The 18,794-nt window shown below is 47.3% G+C and overlaps 1 protein-coding gene across 2 annotated transcripts in view; it reads right to left on the bottom strand.

Moving 5' to 3' along the window:
• Positions 1–1,074: 1,074 nt before the first annotated feature.
• The window catches only part of LOC143823994 (potassium voltage-gated channel subfamily KQT member 1-like), a 280,017-nt gene continuing 262,297 nt past the window's right edge, over positions 1,075–18,794 (bottom strand). For both annotated transcript variants that reach the window (XM_077310777.1, XM_077310778.1), the window contains one exon: positions 1,075–2,966. In XM_077310777.1, coding sequence (XP_077166892.1) covers positions 2,811–2,966 — 156 coding nt within the window. In that variant the 3' untranslated portion in view covers positions 1,075–2,810. The remainder of the gene's footprint in view (positions 2,967–18,794) is intronic.

The following is an 18,794-nucleotide window of genomic DNA, read 5'->3' as shown; positions in this document are numbered from 1 at the left end:
CTGTGAGGTAGGTGGAGTGGAAAGAGCTCTGAGGGAACTGCTGTCTGAGAACAGCTCTAACAAGACTGTGATGGGTCCAAGGTCACGCAGCTGGCTGCATGGGGAGGAGTGGGGAATTAAACCCGGCCTGTCAGATTACAGTGCTCCACTTTGAACCATGACATCGAGCTGTGAGGGTCTCACTGCCCACTGGTATTTGGAAATGGGTGTTTTTTAAAAAAATCTTTTGCCCTGAAGGTCTTTTGCACCAGAAGTGAGTCACTTTAGGAGCAAAATGCTGAATTCCAAGCCCCTGTCAAATGCAGCCACATAAAGTCAGGGCAGCGGGAGGTGGGGGGGGGCTCTCTTTCCTTGTACTCTTTTGTTTTTAAAATCTCCTGTTTGTCCCTGATGGAAACACAGAAGCCGCTGGGGGTGGGGCAGAGGAAACTAAGTTGTGAGAAATGCTTACATTCTCCAGACATCCCTCCCCATCATTCAAGATGTTTAGTCCTCCTCTTATAAGGCATTGGCAACCAGGAGTCCAGCCAGCAGCTGCCATTGAATTTGGCCTTGCCTATTCCTGGCTGTAGTGGACACAGAAAGGCAGGAGGGCCTCTATTGCGTATTCCTGAGAACCTCTCTGTGTATGTGTGTGTGCGCGCGCTTGTGCTTGGGTGGATGGAAATGGAGATGTATGGCCATTGCCTCCAACTTCCGCTTCTCTGTCCGCCAACACACACATGCTTCGTGGATGTAGCCTGAGAGCATCAGAACAATGGGAGCCGAATCCCTCCTCCCCAGTGAGCCAGCAATGTGTTTGGTGCAAATAAATGTTTGGAAAAGCCCTCTTGGAAGCAAGAGTTTGGGTGTTGCTCTGTTAATAGAGATGCATCCCTAAGAATTCCTTGCCTGGAGAACCCCTTTCCTGCTCTTCAAGGGAAGGCAGTCAAGAGCCAACCCCCCCCCCCCCCCCGAATGTTCCCTTTTTCAGTCTGGATCAGGCAGAGAGACAATATTAAGCAATGAACTGTTTGGGCGGAGGGAGTTATGTTTTGTTGTCTCACCACACAGCCCTATAAAGTACAGACCAGGGCTGATTCTGCACTTACTTTGTTTATTCCGTTGAGGATCCTGCTGAATTCAGGTTGATTTGAACTTGGGTCTTCCTCTATTCTCCCCCTCCCCAATTGAAACAGAAAGTGTTCTACACTTGATTGGGGAAGATCAGAATGGGGAGGGGTGCCAAACGCAGCAGGAGTCTCTTTCTTTTCTTGAACAAGGGAGTGGGATTGGAGACAGCAGAGGAGAGGGAAATAAGAGGCAAATCTCTGCTGAGAGAAGTGAGGGCTTCTGGAGCACAGTCACTTTAAGCGAAGCCTTGCAACCGGTAACCAGGAAGTCTTTGAACTGACACCCTGGCTGATCAGGGGAGACTGCTTTGCTCTGAGACACGGAGCAGTGAGTTAATTTGAAAAAAACAAAAACTTGTACATTTATTCATGGCGGTTTTTGAAATATCGAGGCTTATATCCACTCCAGGATATCGCGAGGGAAAGGTAGGGTCCCCACGAATCAATCATTCATGTTGCAGAGGGAAAATTTGAAGGACCCAAAATCAAAATGGAAATCAAATTCAGTGTAGACTGCAGGGATTTAGTCGATCTGGGAGTGGGTAAAAAACCCTGGCAGATTACACCCTAGATTCTCCATTGGAAAACCTCTTCTGTCTCATTTGCAACCAACTTCAGCTTATATTACTCCATACTCTTGCCTCAGTTCTCTTGAGAGAAAAACAAGCTGATATATTGTGGCTGCAAGGAGCCCTGCCATGTTGCATGCCAGGTCTAAAGAGGGAAACTCTTTCTATAGGAGGTGTTTCCTGACCCTCGTCATAGAGGGAAAGGGAACATTTCCTGTGCATTATGTCTGACAAAGAGGAAGATAAGGGGGAACGTTAAATTTCATTGAGGAATAAAATGGACTTAAAGGCTTACTGCAAATGCAGTAGGTCAGTGGGGCCCTACAAAGAGAGTCACACATCAGCTGACCATCTCCTAACACTCAACTCTTGCTGGCAGTCCAATGATCCATCCCGTGTTAGATATGCCTGGGGGAAAGAACACAGACCAAAGTTGATCACCTGTCCCCTTTGCTCTTTGAGTGGTCATCTGTGCCAGCACACACACGGGTTCTGTGCCAGAGCAGAAGACAACTTTGGAAAGGTTGAAAACTCTGGCCAAAGGACCGGGTCTCACGTTCCTGCCCTAGGACCCAGAACTGCACAAGGGGATCAGCTGTTACCCCACTAGTGAAAAACGAGACTATGTGAATCCAGGGCACTGTTTGGTCAGGTCAGGTCTTGGCTCTGGCCTCCATCCTCAAATGCCTGTTTCCCCCCATGGAACAGAACAGAACAACAGAAGACAGAGTCCGTAAGCAGGTGCAGACTGCATTATGTTCACCAGCATGTAAAGAAAGAGTCCCAATGCACATCTGGTAACGAGGAGGGAGGACCTCTGGGTTTGCTCCTGCTTTTTCTTGATGTATCAGCACCTCTTGTCCTCGACACTGAGCACAACCGTGAATCTGCCCAGACTCATGAACCAACTAACGGTCCTGCTTGGGGGAAGCCTCTAAGCTCCCTCGTGGCATTCGTTGCTAGGGCCCGTCAATTCCATTTGCGGTTTACGAGAGGAGTCCAGTGGGGATCCGCCTCCTGCCCTCTGCTTGTGGATTCACTCAATGAGCGGCAAACTGGGACCCAAACATTATCTACGGCTGTTTCTGGAAGAACGGAAGCATGGTGGAGAGAGATTGTCCGGCGATTCTCACATCTTACGGCTTGTTAGGGGAGAATCCGATGAGGACCGTTGCCGCCTGGCCCTTGGGGTGTCGGAAGCTGACGGCCTCTCCGATGAGTGCTTGCCAAATTGGAAACGAAGGGCATTCAGGACATCGTCTAGCTTCTGGTCAATCTGGGCAACCTAGAAGAAGAACCAAAGGACTATAGTTTATCACCTGTTTGCTCGTTTCTTACCGTTTTTACTGACACAACTTGGTAATCCAGAATCCCTGGTTTGGTGAGAGTGTAAGCAGTATTCTAGAAATCTCTCCTCATTGTTCATTGGCTGTTTACACCCTTAGCTTTGCAGCCAACAACCTATATTCGTTTGGGGCAGCCAACTTTAATGGCTGGATTTCATAGAACCATAGAGTTGGAAGGGGCCATGCAGGCCATCTAGTCCAACCCCCTGCTCAACGCAGGATCAGCCCAGAGCATCCTAAAGCATCCAAGAAAAGTGTGTATCCAACCTTTGCTTGAAGATTGCCAGTGAGGGGGAGCTCACCACCTCCTTAGGCAGCCTATTCCACTGCTGAACTACTCTGACTGTGTAATTTTTTTTCCTGATATCTAGCCTATATTGTTGTACTTGTACTTGTAGTTTAAACCCATTACTGCGCGTCCTTTCCTCTGCAGCCAACAGAAACAGCATCCTGCCCTCCTCCAAGTGACAACCTTTCAAATACGTAAAGATGGCTATCATGTCCCCTCTCAACCTCCTTTTCTCCAGGCTGAACATTCCCAAGTCCCTCAACCTATCTTCATAGGGCTTGGTCCCTTGGCCCCAGATCATTCTCATCGCTCTTCTCTGTACCCTTTCAATTTTATCTACGTCCTTCTTGAAGTGAGGCCTCCAGAACTGCACACAGTACTCCAGGTGTGGTGTGACCAGTGCCGTATAGAATGGGACTATGACATCTTGGGATTTTGATGTGATTTGATCAATGCTTCAACTGATCTGCCAGTGAGAAAGTCGACCCAAGCAGGGAGAAAACAGCCCTTGTAAACAACTGTGACTAGTGCTAAAGGAAATATAGGATGCAGGATCAAGGTCCATTTTGGGACCCACAGGATATTTTGCTGTTTGACCAAAAACTATTTACCAGAGTGGACAAAAATGCAAATGATGAGATGATACCTGTCCACTAAGGGCCTATGGCTAACAGAATACAAACAAGCTTTGGCCGTTCTGCAGACCTGCTGTTTAAGTGGGACCAAATACTGGGTCACGAATGGGATTGTGGTGCAGCCTGCCAAACTATTTCCCATCTGTCACAGGAATGTGAGCGTCGCGCTTTCCAGGGAGATGTGACGGTGCTCTTTGAAGCCTCCCCAGCTGCTACTGAAAACTCAGATATTAATATTTGGGAGGATTGCCCAATCTGTCTGCCTAACTACATGATATATACTTATATGCTTCCTGTGTGTAGCTCCGCCATACGATGAATAAGAAATAAATACTAAGGGCCTATGGGACTAATAGCCATCTTGATCTCTTTAAGTATTTGAAAGGTTGTCACTTGGAGGAGGGCAGGATGCTGTTTCTGTTGGCTGCAGAGGAGAGGACACGCAGTAATGGGTTTAAACTTCAAGTACAACGATATAGGCTAGATATCAGGAAAAAATTTTTCACAGTCAGAGTAGTTCAGCAGTGGAATAGGCTGCCTAAGGAGGTGGTGAGCTCCCCCTCACTGGCAGTCTTCAAGCAAAGGTTGGATACACACTTTTCTTGGATGCTTTAGGATGCTCTGGGCTGATCCTGCGTTGAGCAGGGGGTTGGACTAGATGGCCTGTGTGGCCCCTTCCAACTCTATGATTCTATGATTCTATGATTTGATATAATGCTTTCCCAACAGGTCTAAAGTATCTTACAAACATTATTTACTTCATTTAGAACCTGCCTTTCTCCCCAACAAAGGTAAAAAAAAAAAAAACAGCTACGATCATTCTCCACTCTTCTATCTGATACAACAACCCAACGAGGTAGGATAAACGGCATGAACACGACTGGCCCAAGGTCACCGAGCCAGCTTCCACAGCACAGGGGCCATTTGAACCTTTTAGATCCTAGTGAGAGGTTCCTCCAGATCCCTGTCGACTTTTTCAACAGACACAATTGGCATTAGTGGCAAAAGCAGTTTATTGAGGAAGCGATACGAATCTCATGATTATTCCTGCTAAAACTAATCCCAATTAGGTTTGGGGCTTACGTTTGGTTTTTAGGGGGCTGGGGTTTTATGGGGATATGTTTTATGCGACCTGCCTTGAGTCTTAGGAGGAAGGCAGGCTATAAATCAAAACAACAACAACAACAATAACAACAACATGACCCGCAAAGCCCCACCCCCAACTTTCCTGTTCCCAGGAAAAAGTGTGCAAACTAGCCCTGTGCCCAGATGCACGTCACATCACTCTTGCATATGGAAGGGCGGTAGAGAAATCCAATAAATAAATACGAAACAGAATAAATAAGGCTGACGCCAGCCCAGCCCCTCCCACAGTTCCATCCTCCCAAGCGGAAATGTGGCAATGAGACGACACAAACGAGGGAGCGATGCAAAGCGATGAAAACAGCTGCAATCGGTTGACTTTCCCAGACCCGTGCCCCACTGAGAACATGACAATACAAAGGACAAGGGACACTAGCAGCTGGCACACACAGAGCAATGGCAACCAGGCAGATCCTGACACAAACCCCTAACCCACACAGGCTTGGCAGTCCTGACAACCGTCCTGTGGGAGAGGTGTGCACTAATACAACAAGCCCCTTATTGCAGCTAAAGCAGAGGCTCTCCTCGGGCCACGCTCTGGATCTAGGCCGGCTTCTCCCCCCCCCCACCCACTTTCCAGCAGCCTGACTCAAGGCTTCTTGTCTCCCCTCACAGCCCCCCAACAGCCCCCCCTCCTTCTCCATCCTCCCTTGGCAGCTGCATACACACAGGGACCTGGAGGCCTCAGTGGCACCACCAGCAGGGGTCAAGGCTGTGACCTGAAACACCCCCCCCCCGCTAGATGTGGCCATGGCCACAGGGAAGAACAATGCTTATGCAGCTGTGTGGGGTACGAGGAGGGGAAGATGCTTGCCGGTGCCTCTCAGCACACGGGACAAAGTATTGAGGCTTCTGCCAGTTATCGCACGAGACCCTCGCCATGTTTTGGATGCTGCCTAGAGAGCTTCAGAGACGCTTCGGTCCCTGGCACATCCAGTCCTGGTCTCACCTGGGCAGAGGCTGCCCAGAGAATCAGGAGCAGCTCGGGGTCCACTTGCCCCTCGCCTGCACGAAACCAAGACCCCACCTGCATGTACACTTTGCTGTAGTGGTTAGGAGTGCGGACTTCTAATCTGGCATGCCGGGTTCGATTCTGCACTCCCCTCACATGCAGCCAGCTGGGTGACCTTGGGCTCTCCTCAGTGCTGATAAAGCTGTTCTGACCGAGCAGGAATATCAGGGCTCTCTCAGCCTCACCCACCTCACAGGGTGTCTGTTGTGGGGAGAGGAAAGGGAAGGCGATTGTGAGCCGCTTTGAGACACCTTCGGGTAGAGAAAAGCGGCATAGAAGAACCAACTCTTCTTCTTCTTCAGTAAAATCAGGGCTCTCTCAGCCTCACCTCCCTCACAGGGTGTCTGTTGTGGGGAGAGGAAGGGAAGGCGATTGTGAGCCGCTTTGAGCCTCCTTCGGGTAGAGAAAAGCGGCATAGAAGAACCAACTCTTCTCCTTCTTCTTGAAGCAACAGGGAGGGACAAGGAATGGCAGAAATACTATCCCTTGGAGATAGATCTTCCGGATGACTCCTCCAGTTTCTAAGTGTCAGCAGTCAGGAATCACACTGTTTGAAGCTTAACTTTACGCACATAAGGGCTAGAAATTTGCCTCTTTTAAAAAAGACATAAAACTCTCAGGAAAATGAATTCTGCTCCAAATTCTACTTTGTTGCCATTTGCACAACTTCAGAATCACACTGTTACATGTGGCATCTTCTTCAGCACTTAAATGTTTGAAGACACCTCAAAGAAACTGTGGCATGTCACCTCCACTGGTTGGTAGAATGTTCATTTATTCTGCCCTCTAAGTCAGGCTTTCTCATGCAACCCTGGGATTTCTTGACCGCCCAGATATGGTCATGTTGTCCTGTCCCCCCCCAAGGCCAATGATGGGTCCAGAGGGGGTGGGAAGGGGTGGGGCCTTGGGTGAGCACATACACAGCTATACCTCCCAACCTGATTCTGCACAATCCCACCACTTCTGTGGTTTCTCGAAGTCTGAAGAATGTTTCAGGAGTTTCTCAAGGGTAAAAAAGTTGAAAAAGGCTGCTTCCAATAGAAATGTGGAAAGTATGGAGGGGAGGAGGAAAGTGTCCCATGCTTGTCACACACCTCTGGGAAACATACAGGGTGGCATGTTCCATGAAGGGTGCAACGTTGATGCTTTCACAGAGAACAGTAGGGCTGAATGACATGGTCAGATGAGACGGTGATCCCATTCCAGGCAAGGTGGGGCTTGAAACCGAAGTTACACAAAGAAGAACAGAGGGAAACAATTTCACTGTCTGTTTAATGGAGCGGCAGTCTCGGACATGCCAGAGCTGGAAGGGTTAAGCAGCATGGGTGTTTTTCTCCCCCTCTTCCAAACGAAAAGACCCATCCCACTTCTTGAAAAGCTTGTTTGTCTGCCGCCAGTCGTGACTCAACACAATCTTTCAAGAAATGATCACACGGAACCAAAATTAAAGCAGAGCGACTTGTCTAACTGACACGCCACAAAGAGCGCTGAGAGCAGAGAGAGGGAATCAGGCGGGCAGAAAATATCTGGAGGCCCTCTAAAACGGTTTAGAAAGCTTGGCCTTCGACCGCGAGAGGTTATTCCGTTTGTCTTCGTACTTTATTTTTCACTGTTGTAATCATTTAATGGCATTGTGAATGGGGAACAGCTTATGCATTCCCCCCTTGAAGGGAAACACTCCCTTCAGAAAAACAATTTCAAACAGTGCCTTACCATGCACACCCTTGACGCGGTCCCCATCAGGGACAAATGTATCAGCACATGTCCAATTTTACCTAGACCTACATGTGGGGCACAGGAAGAAACAGTCCCCCCACCGTGACCAGGCCCAGGATGTTGTCAGTCCTGGCCCCAACTTGGTGGAATGAGCTCCCGGAGGAGACCTGGGCTCTGTCGGAGCTGCCACCGTTCCTCAGGGCCTGTAAGACGGAGCTCTGCCACCAAGCTTATGGTGGGGCCAGTGGCTTAATAACATCTGTAGTCATCCCTTATGAAACACCCCCATTGAGTGACATCCAGTCTGGAGATCTATGGGCAGTGAAACATCTGGATACATTTATTGTTAATGTTGTCAATTTGTTATTTATGTTTTATTTTGTCCTATTTAATATTGATGTATTGTGTGTTTTTAATTCACTGTTAATTTTAACCCATTTTGTACACCACCCTGAGCCAGATTGGGAGGGCAGTATAAAAATTTAATTTAATGATGATGATGATGAAGAAGAAGAAGATGATGATGATGATGAAGATGATGATAAGCAGTGGATGGGCCTGAACACTACTCCCCATCAGAAAACAACAACACTAAAAAACCCCACAGATTGCACCATTTGAGGATTAAGCACGAAGAAGTCTTTTCTTTCTCTGCCCTCCTCCTGCACCTGAGAACATTTTACTCCAGGAGTCTGCTGCTGCTACTAGTAGGATGGAGAGAGAGCAGCTACTCAGGCCTGCTCTCTTCAGTGTCCGAGGCACTGCAAGAATTTCTGCCTATGTTGTATGGCTTTTTGCATTTTTATATTTCTTTTGAATGACTTTCCCTGTACGTTGCTTGGCAGAAAGACAGAGCCAAAGCATTTTAAAATAAGCTTCTAAAATGTCATGTTTTAGGATTATTCACACACTTCAAGATGGCACGTTCTTTGTCGTCTTTCGTACTCCCAATCTCCGCTGGGAAAAGCACTAAACAGACAAGTTCTCCATTAAGTGAGTGGAGCAGCAAGGAAAGATTGGTAGTGAATCTCAGGTTGGGATTCTTGACCCTGTATCAGCCAATCCACCCTGATTTGAATAGGCCAGGACTTCGCGTATCTCAGAAACTAAGCAGCATTTGGATGGGAGACCTTGCAATGGCAAGCCACCTCTGAATGGCTCTTTTCTTCAAAACCCAACGGGGTGACCATAGGTCAGCTGTGACTGGACAGCAAACCCCCCCCTCAAAAAAAAAGAAATTAAAAAATTAACCAAACTCAAATATCCTTAAAAGTTCAGACTTAGTTTGCAATGGGCTTTCACTGTTCCACTTTTTCAATCCAAAACGTTCTTCTGTTTGGATTAGCTCATGGGCTATAATGTCCTTGAGATGGTCCTTCTCAAGGGCTGGAGGCTGCTAAGCATGCTCAGATATGCCCACTGCCACTAGGCTGCATGGAAAATAGTCGTTTCCACTGCCTTCCATGTCATGGAATGAAATCTAGACTGTAAGAAGGAGTCCTGCTCTCTTTTGGAGAGGCTCCCCTCCATTTCATTCATTCATTCATTCATTCATTCATTCATTCATTCATTCATTCATTCATTCATTCATTCATTCATTCATTCATTCATTCATTCATTCATTCATATTTTACAAGGTTAAGGAAGAAGAAGAGTTGGTTCTTATATGCTGCTTTTCTCTGCCAGAAGGAGTCTAAAAGCAGCTTCCCTTTTCTCTCCCCACAACAGACACCCTGTGAGGTAGGTGAGGCTGAGAGAGCCCTGATATCACTGCTCGGTCAGAACAGTTTTATCAGTGCCATGGCGAGCCCCAGGTCACCCAGCTGGCTGCATGTGGGGGAGTGCAGAATCAAACCCGGCATGCCAGATTAGAAGTCCGCACTCCTAACCACTACACCAAGGCACTAGACCATGGGGGAGAATGGGGAGGGTGAACTCAGGAAGATGCCCTTTTTTCTCCTGATATTTCTCAAAAAACAAATATACAAAAAATTGGAACAACTTAGCTAAACAGAAGGAGAGCCAGAGAACAATTGGCCATGACTCGAACAAAGCCAGACCTGTAATGAAGGAACCACCTGAACAAAAGGGCTACACTCCTGTTGGTAGCATTGCATAATTGGTCTTAATTTTCAAACCTGATGATGTTAGCAAGCAACTGCTTCTGTTTTCTTCCTCAGCATGGCAATAAAGAAGAAAAGTTGTTACATCTCTGCAACAGATCTAGGCCAATTGGTTTGTGAAACCCGTGGAGACCCGATACTCTCTGTGCAGACTCCATGGAGACAGGTGAACTTTGGCAGCTGTCCACTGGTAACAGCTGCTCCTCCCTCTCCTGAAAATGAACATAGCATGTCTGCTCCAGAGGACACACCATGTTTTTGTTCTTTCAAAGATAGGCTAGAAATGCGGCTTCCAAGCCACAATGATTTGTGGACTGAGGCGGGCATTTGCGCTAGAGTACAGAAAACAGACTTTTCGTAACAGAACGAAACAATCTACATGGATTTATCACCAGAACGGCACCTGCATTTAAATCAAAATTTAAGAAGTTATTCCTCAGGCAGAACATGAGGAGGATTTTGTGTTTAGTTAAGTTAAAAGAGTTTCAACAAATTTCTCAGATAGGAGAATCTGTGTTTGCTGGATTTTACTTGGAATTAAAGTTTTGAGGGACACGGGGAGGTCCTTGATTGGGCCGAACATACAACACACACGCTGAAGGGATACCAAAAATATTTCTGCAATTTCCCCCCAGACGTTTGGCATATCCCTGACCAAGTTATCTTATACTTCCTTAATGTTGCTTTTGACAGTCTGTTTTCCCCATGAGAATGATTTATTGCACAGGTGGCATTCACATGCATGGCAGGCCTGACGTCCCCTGAAGCCACTGAGCTGCAGAAATGTGAAAGCACAGCATAGTTGTTGTGCTGCTAACATGTATTGACCCCGGGAGTGGAGATGGTAAAAGAAGAAGAGTTGTTTTTTATACCCTGCTTTTCACTGCCCAAAGGAGTGTCAAAGCAGCTTACAATTGCCTTCCATTCCCCAAAAGAGACACCCTATGTGGTAGGTGGGGCTGAGAGAACTCTTGAAAGAACTGTTCTGTGAGAACAGCTCTAACAGGACTGTGACTGGCCCAAGGTCACCCAGCTGGCTGCATGTGGAAGACCCAGTTCTCCAGATTAGAGTCTGCCACTCTTAACCACTACACCATGCTGGCTCAGATTACTTTCAAGATTACAGAAGAGGAGGAACAGGACTTCCTTTTCTATGTTTGGTGGTCTCATCCAACAGGGCATTTATGATTCTATTTTTCCCAAAGAGTCTGAGAATGGGGGTCTCCTTCACCAGATGCAGCTCTTGCTTGTTCAATTATTTGAGAAGGCCAACGGTGTGTGTGTGTATGTTCTTGTACACAAATGGTCCCATTGAGACTGGCTGCAAATCCATGACCTTGGGCCAGTCGCATTCTTTCCGTCTAGCCTACCTCACAAGGTTGGTGTGTGAATGAAACAGAGGAGATGAGAATAAAGTTAGCAGCTTTGCAACCCCGCAGGGGAGGAAGGCAGTATAGAACTGGAATGGATTTAAAAAGTATACAGCAGAACCATTTTATTTCTCATTTGTTTCCCATTAAATGATCATTCCATCAGAAATCATGTCACCGTACCTACCGATATAATATTTCTGGCTTAGACCACATTGCTGCTGGTGTGGAAATGTCACGCATGACGCGTGAGAACCAAAGAGAAGAGTCCTGCTTGCACGTCAAGGGAGTGAGACGTAGAGGGCTTTGTTGACAGGACACTTCAAGCAACATGGGCACAAAGATAGAGCGAAGGTTTCCTGGCATGGACACACGGCACAAACATTCTGTCCTTCACCCCTGGAAACTGCTTATCGAGGACGCTGGTTGGAGGCAAAGCAGGCACTGGCCAGAGAGACACCTGAGCCAATGAGATGGCGAGCTGGGGAGCTTAGCTGTTTCCCAAATTACAAGTTGCTCCCGCTGAAGAGCTAAACCAGAGTTCAAGGCTCTCTTGGGCCAGATGGATCCTTGCCGGTCCCTTCTGCAATCTGACCCCAACTGTGCTTCTAGCTGCAGTGTTGTCCCCTGGCCAGGCTCATGTCTGTTTCCACACTAGGGGTATCGTTTGGATTTGCATTTTTAAAGGGCCGGGTTTTTCGTCCATTTCCACACTGAAATTCGCCCGTTCGGGCAAAGACCCGAATTGCCCCCTCTCTTGCCCCACAGCATAGAGATCCCCAGAAAACTGGTTTTCATTTTTTAAAGTGAGGTCTAACAGGATCTAATTCAACGTTGCCCAATGAGGAAATGAATGCAATTGGGGTTTTCCCCGCACCCGACATTTTGAGCTGTTTGGGAACAACCCTTTCCTTCTCACCGTCTTCCCCCCATTCCCAAAAATCTGCCTTTTTCAAAAAAAGGAGTGATCACGTCACAATTAGGTTGAATACCTGCCTGCATTTATGCCATGGCATCACGTTAACTGGTATAATAATCTCATTTGTAAGAGTTTTATGTAAGGGGGTGTATAATAACTATTATACAAATGCAGTGTTTTTCTTTTAGTGACAAGGCTTTTAGTGTTTTTCTTTTAGTGACAAGGCTACAGTTCTGACATACAGAAGTCACATAAGCCTGGGGGGGAGGGAAGGGGAATTATACTGCCTGCGATTATCTTGGTTTAGTTTCTCCACCACAGCTGTTTGTTTTCATTCCACCAAACTTATCTATGAAACTCCCTCATTTTCCTGCCCTCCCTTCCTTTATCCCAAATACACCCACTGATTCTTAGGTCAGGTGTTAGAACCTTGGAGACTGGGGACTGGCTCCATTTTATGTTGGATATCCCTTCATTTGTTTTCATTTCCATCTACCTTTCCTGTTTCAGCGCACAAATCCTGTTTCCTCCCCCTCAGGCTTGGCTCTTTGTTGCCGGGGGTTTCTCCTTTGGGGGTATATGAAGGGAGTGGGGAAGGGAAGACAGATCTATGCCTGGGTTTAAAAGATTATTTCCCCTGATAAATAGGGTTGTTTGTGATTCCAGCTTTTAGGAGGATCCACATATTTGTTGTGCTTCCATCGTGGTCACTTTGGGGGGGAGTGGGGGGGCTCAGAGCTTTTCTACGAGTTTCAATAAAAGCAGAGCCATCGCTTGGTTAAAGGAACCTTTGTGGGGAAATTCCAAACATACAAATCATAACTTGATTCATTAATTCAGTATGCAGATGGCTATAAAGTGATCTTTATAGATCAGGCTTTGTCAACCAGGGTTCCATGAAACCCTGGGGCTTCTTGACAGCCCTGGAAGGAGATAATTAATTTTAAATACATTTTAAAAATTTGTTAAACAGTTATCGGGTGGTGTGACCATATATTAGGGGTAGTCAACCTGTGGTCCTCCAGATGTCCATGGACTACAATTCCCATGAGCCCCTGCCAGCAAACGCTGGCAGGGGCTCATGGGAATTGTAGTCCATGGACATCTGGAGGACCACAGGTTGACTACCCCTGCCATATATGGTCATGTTGACCCTCCCCCATGGCCAGTGATGGGCCTGGAAGGTTAGGAAGGGTTGAGCATGTACACCGCTAAGCTGCCCAACTATATTCTGCACGATTGCACCACTTCTGGGGTTTCATGAAGCCTGAAAAATGTCTGCATTCAGCTTAAGAATTCAGAATTTGTTTTGGTTCAGGTGAACTGAATGCACACGCCTAATTAGTAATGCAACGAAAATGAATGCCACATCACTTGGAAAGTGTGCAGAGATCCTTAAGATGAAAAGCTGTACTGAGGAGTGAGGGGTTTTAACCATCAAAACAGAAACAAAATTACATATTCCCTATTATTTCCACTACTGGTTTTCATAACTGCAGTTGTTATGAAATATTACTGTTTGCTTAATAGCTTCAGGACTTGGGAATGTGTGTGTGTGTGTGTGTGTGGGGTGAGCACAGGTGCCTTTCATGATGGGTATAAAACTTGTTCTGAGGTTGTGCCTGCCTGTTCCTCTCCAAGAAGGATTTCCATCACCGCTTTGGCTCATCTGACATTGATGAAACCAGAACCTAGCTCTGCATCAACCCCCAATTCCAGGACTGTGGTTATCAACCTACTTGCCTATGTCAGTCAAGGAAAGTTCTCTGGCCAAGCCACCAAGGTGACTGATGGGAACAGCAAAAAATTAGGAGGGTGCTCATTCACAGCAGGGCCTCAGCAGTGCTGTGCCTTGTTCAGGGCAACAACAACAAAACAACACCCAACCTTGGTGCCAGTTCCCAGCTATCCTTCGCTCCCTCGATATTCAACTGTGACCAAGAACAGTACCCAGGACTGGTGGACGTGAATGGGTTGGCTTCTTCAGGATTAGGATACGAGTTTAGGTACCTTCCAATTAGGTTGTGCACCAGGGGCCTGATCCGGACAGATTTAGCTTCAGTGCCCATTAAATGGCACCACTGAACTTAATGGGCACCGAAGCTGAATCGGTCCGGATCGGGCCCCTGGTGCACAAGCCTACTTCCAATGGTGCTCCTGCATCGACCTTTGGTAGGCTTCTGCATAAGCAGATGGCTGCCTGACTTTCCTATAGGCAGCTGCTACATGTTGTATTCATGTAAAAAGGAGAACACTGTGGTCTTGGCAGTTTCAGGAGCAATGCAGGACATATGTGCTAAAAGAATAAAATGGGGAGCTATGACATCTCCCTTAACGCACCTGGTCAGAAATTTTGCTGGAGCAGATCTATCCACAGTAGGTTTTCGTTTGCAAGAGCCCCAGAACCTAGCAGGCCAATGACGGTCACCCAGAAATTGGTTAGCAGACCACCATTTACCTTCTGATTGCCCTCTTATCTGTCATAACATTCTACATATTATAGAGTTCTGAGTTGTGTGCTCATGTTCACAGTCTGTGTACATGTGCACAAGATGCTCCTGGTACGAAGGGCATGTGCTTTGAAAACAGAAAGGCCTACATGAAATGGCTGATGTAGAATTGGAAGGGGCCAAGAACGCCATCTATTCCAAGTTCCAACCCCCTGCTCAATGCAGGATCATCCTAAAGAATCCATAACAAGTATCTGTCCAGCCGCTGCCTGAAGACCCCCAGTGAGGGGGAGCCCACCACTTCTTTAGCCAGTCGGTTCCACTGCTGAACTACTCCTGAATCCCCCCCCCCAATATCATTCTACACGGTACCATTCTACACATAGTTTAAACCCATTACTCTGTTGCCAGTGTGAACTGCTTCCTTCCCTCCTCCAAGGGACAACCTTTCAGATACTTAAAGTGATTAATCATGTCCCCTCTCAACCTTCTCTTCTCCAGGCTGAACATTTTGGCTAGAAGAAGAGCTGTTTTTTTTTTTTTTTGCACCCTGCTTTTTACTACCTGAAGGACTCTCAAAGTGGCTTACAATCGCTTTCCCTTCCTCTCCCCTCAACAGACACCCTGTGAGGTGGGTGAGGCTGAGGGAGCTCTGAGAGAACTGTGACTGGCCCAGAGTCACACAACTGGCTGCCTGTGGAGGAGGAGCGGGGAATCAAACCCAGTTCTCCAGATCAGAGGCCACCACTCTTAACCACTACACTGTGCTGGCTAGCCTGGGATATCCAACTCAGGGACTATCCATGTAGTCCTTTCACTCTATAAACAGCAAAATGAAATCTCCATGCAGCCAGCTGGGTGACCTGAAGCCAATCATGATTTTCTCAGAGCTCTCTCAGCCCCACCCACCTCACAGGGTGCCTATTAAGGGGAGAGGAAGGGGAAAGTGCTTGTAAGCTGCTTTGAGGCTCCTTTGGATAGTAAATAGTGGGGTACAAAAAAACCCAGCTCTTCTTTTGGGCTCATTGTAAAAAACTGATGAAAATGTCCCCTTTCTGGGTTGGAAAATTTGGAGCATTCCTAGTTAGGGCCAAAGCTTAAACGCAGGGGATTCTAAAAATGAAATTTGTTAGCATCCTCACTTGTTTGAATTCGTTAGGAAATGCATCCTTTTTTTTTTTTTGCTTTTCAAAATATGGTAATCCTACCGCTACCCCCAAGGCGCATAGAACCTCACTCCCCAACAGCAGAGAGGGAATGTGCACAGATCAGGCAAACAGAGCATCTCACGAGGAGGCTTTCATGTGGAGAATCCTCCCCCTGCCCCTGTTTGCTATGTGAATAACGCATGAATCAGGATGGAGCGCTGTAGTTAATGAGCGATCAATAGGCATGCGTGAACTGGCTGGTCACAGGAGCTTCTCACGACGATATGCGCCGACTTCGCCGAGGTTTTCAGCCCAGCCTCTGCCCAAAGGTTCTGGGAAAGTGACATTTTTCAATATTTTCTGCGGCAACGCCTCGGCCTTCGCTACGGCGCTTGGCACATTTCCTTTGAAGGAAGGAATTAAGCGGCAACCAGAACCAGTCTCACTTGTCAGAACCATGACTGTGCGCTTCTCCTTCACAAGGCAGTGGCTCAAAAGAACAGCTGGAGTTCATTGCCAGGGCATGCTGCTGCCACAGGACGTGAAAGAATCATGCAAATGCAGCCCTCCTAAATCCTCCCCTTAAGTGCCCCTAAATTCTGGCTTGGCACGGACTTGGCACACGGCCTAGTGGGAGAGATGCGGTGAGGGCGGCACATATGGGGTTTCCGAGTCCCTCGGAGACAACGGGGCCTTCCTTTTCTAGCCCCTAAATACACACTGGGACTGGGTGGTGTTTTTTCTACCACGCCATAGCTGACGTCTATGACCAGTTTGGCCTTCTCTAGGGCTTAATTCAACGCCTTTCTGTCAACTTGGCTTATTGGGAGATTTCAGTGCCTGTTTATGGAGGCTCGGCTTTTGCCCGCACAGCTCTGGTGTCTTTGAAACAATGACCCATATTTTACCGTATTGCCATTTTATTTATTTATTTCATGATTCATATAGCGCCCACCTTGGTTAGCCGTCTCGAGGCGGTTTACAGAGTTTAGAAACACGGTAAAACCATTTTTTCATAAAATAAAACCAGGTTAAAATGATATAGAATTTTATAAAAACCCAATTTTAACACTGTTGCATCAATTGTCGAGGACTGAGGCCAGGTTGTAGCCAGCAGATGTTAGCCTACAGGGCAGCAGTGGGGGAGGAAAGGGGGGGCAGAGGGGCGGGCGGGAGTCCTGATATTTGCTATAGCTATATCTAGCTGGCCTCAATCAGAGGCCTGGCGGAAAAGCTCCATCTTTCAGGCCCTGCAGAAGTTGGATAGTCCCTGATTCTGGTTGAGACCAGCCATATCGGGAAGTTAGAGATGGGTTGGTTTTGCCTCTGTTGTCCAGGTCCCCTGAACAGTCTGATGATTCTTTTAGTCAACTTTTTACTTGCTGATAAGGACAACCCTATTGTCTACACTGTGACAAAATTTTGTTTTATGTATGTATGTGTTTGTGTGTGTGTACACACACACACACACACATACACGTCAATGATTCCTGATTAGCACAACATGGAGCTCGGATTGCATATCAGAGGGTTCTTATGATAGTATATATTGTATATAATATGATATTATTGTATAGTTCTGGGCACCATGTTTCAAGAAGGATATTGACAAGTTGAACTGTGTTCAGATAAGGGCACCGAGGATGGTCGAAGGGTTGGAATCCAGGCCTTACAAGGAGAGGTGGAGCGAGTTGCAATAGTGTCACTTGGAGAAGAGGAGGGAAAGGGGTGAGAGGAGACCTGTATTTAATTACGTAATAAGTAGACATGTTGAAGAGGGGGCCATCTTGATTACTGCAGATTTAGTCCTACCATTTCCGCATTGAGGGCTTCATGCCAGGCTAGAGGCTGGAGTTTGAGATGGGGCAGGTTGCCTTGCCTCTTCCCGCTCCTGTATGGGGGAGCATTTGGCCTGGTGCACCTCATCCGCCCTGGATTTGTGTGCCCGCTGGGGAGCCAGGGTAGCAAAGTCCCCAGTGTGGAAACGGCCCAAGGACTAGGAGCAATTGGTTCAAATTACAGGAACGGAGGTTCCACTTATAAAGGGAAGGGAAGCCGATTGTAAGCCATTTTAAAAGTCTTTCAGATAGTGAAATGCAGGGTATAAAGAACAACTCTTCTTCTTCCATGTTAGAAAGCATTTTGTAGAAGGAATATGCTGCCTCAGAGGGTGGTGGTGGGATCCCCCTTATGGTAGTTTTTAGGAGGAGATTGGATGAGCATCTGTCAGGAGGCTGTGATTCTGAGAAGGTGAGGGGCTGGACTGGATGGTCCTTTGGGGTCTCTTCCAACTGTGTGTGAAATTCTGATCCTACAGGATGCCTTTTATTGTTGGTCAATGACCGTAAATGGATGAATGAATGTCTTTCAAATCCCTTTCCATGGAGCTGGCTAGAGACTCATTGGGGAGTTCCTTAATTAGGAGATCAGTCTAATAAGAGAAACTGACAGCGTTGCCCATCTTTTCTTAGAAGGTGCAGCCACAGGTGGCTGATAAGTATGCTTCAGAACAGCAGTTTCCAACCTTTTGGAGCTGCCCCTAGAAGTCCCAGACAGTGGTTCCCACCCTTTTGGGCACTTTGACCCGAAGCCCAAATTTATTTGGCATGGAAACCAGGGCTGGGCCAAAGTTTTTGGGCCTCTGAGGCAAACTATGACCTTGGCACCCATCGGACGTGGAAGGCTCAGATTTTCGATTCCAGAATACAAAAGAGAGCAGTGGAAAGGACAGGGGAGGCCACAAGTGAGGGCTGACCCACAGCCTGCTTTCATAGGCTTTGTGACTCCCTGTGTGCAATGTCTGGCTTGCCCCTTTCAGAAACTGGTCACCAAGACCGTTTACGCACTGGGAACTTCACAGCCCCAGTTCCCATGCAGGAGCACAAATTGGGGGTGGATGAGGTGCACCGGGCCAAATGCTCCCCCGTGTGGGTGCAGGAAGAGGTGGGGCAACCTGCCACGA

This window comes from Paroedura picta, chromosome 14, assembly GCF_049243985.1.
Source record: "Paroedura picta isolate Pp20150507F chromosome 14, Ppicta_v3.0, whole genome shotgun sequence".
Taxonomy (NCBI): domain Eukaryota; kingdom Metazoa; phylum Chordata; class Lepidosauria; order Squamata; family Gekkonidae; genus Paroedura; species Paroedura picta.
The sequence above is the reverse complement of the archived record's forward strand: the minus strand, read 5'-3'. Positions and strand labels throughout refer to the sequence as shown.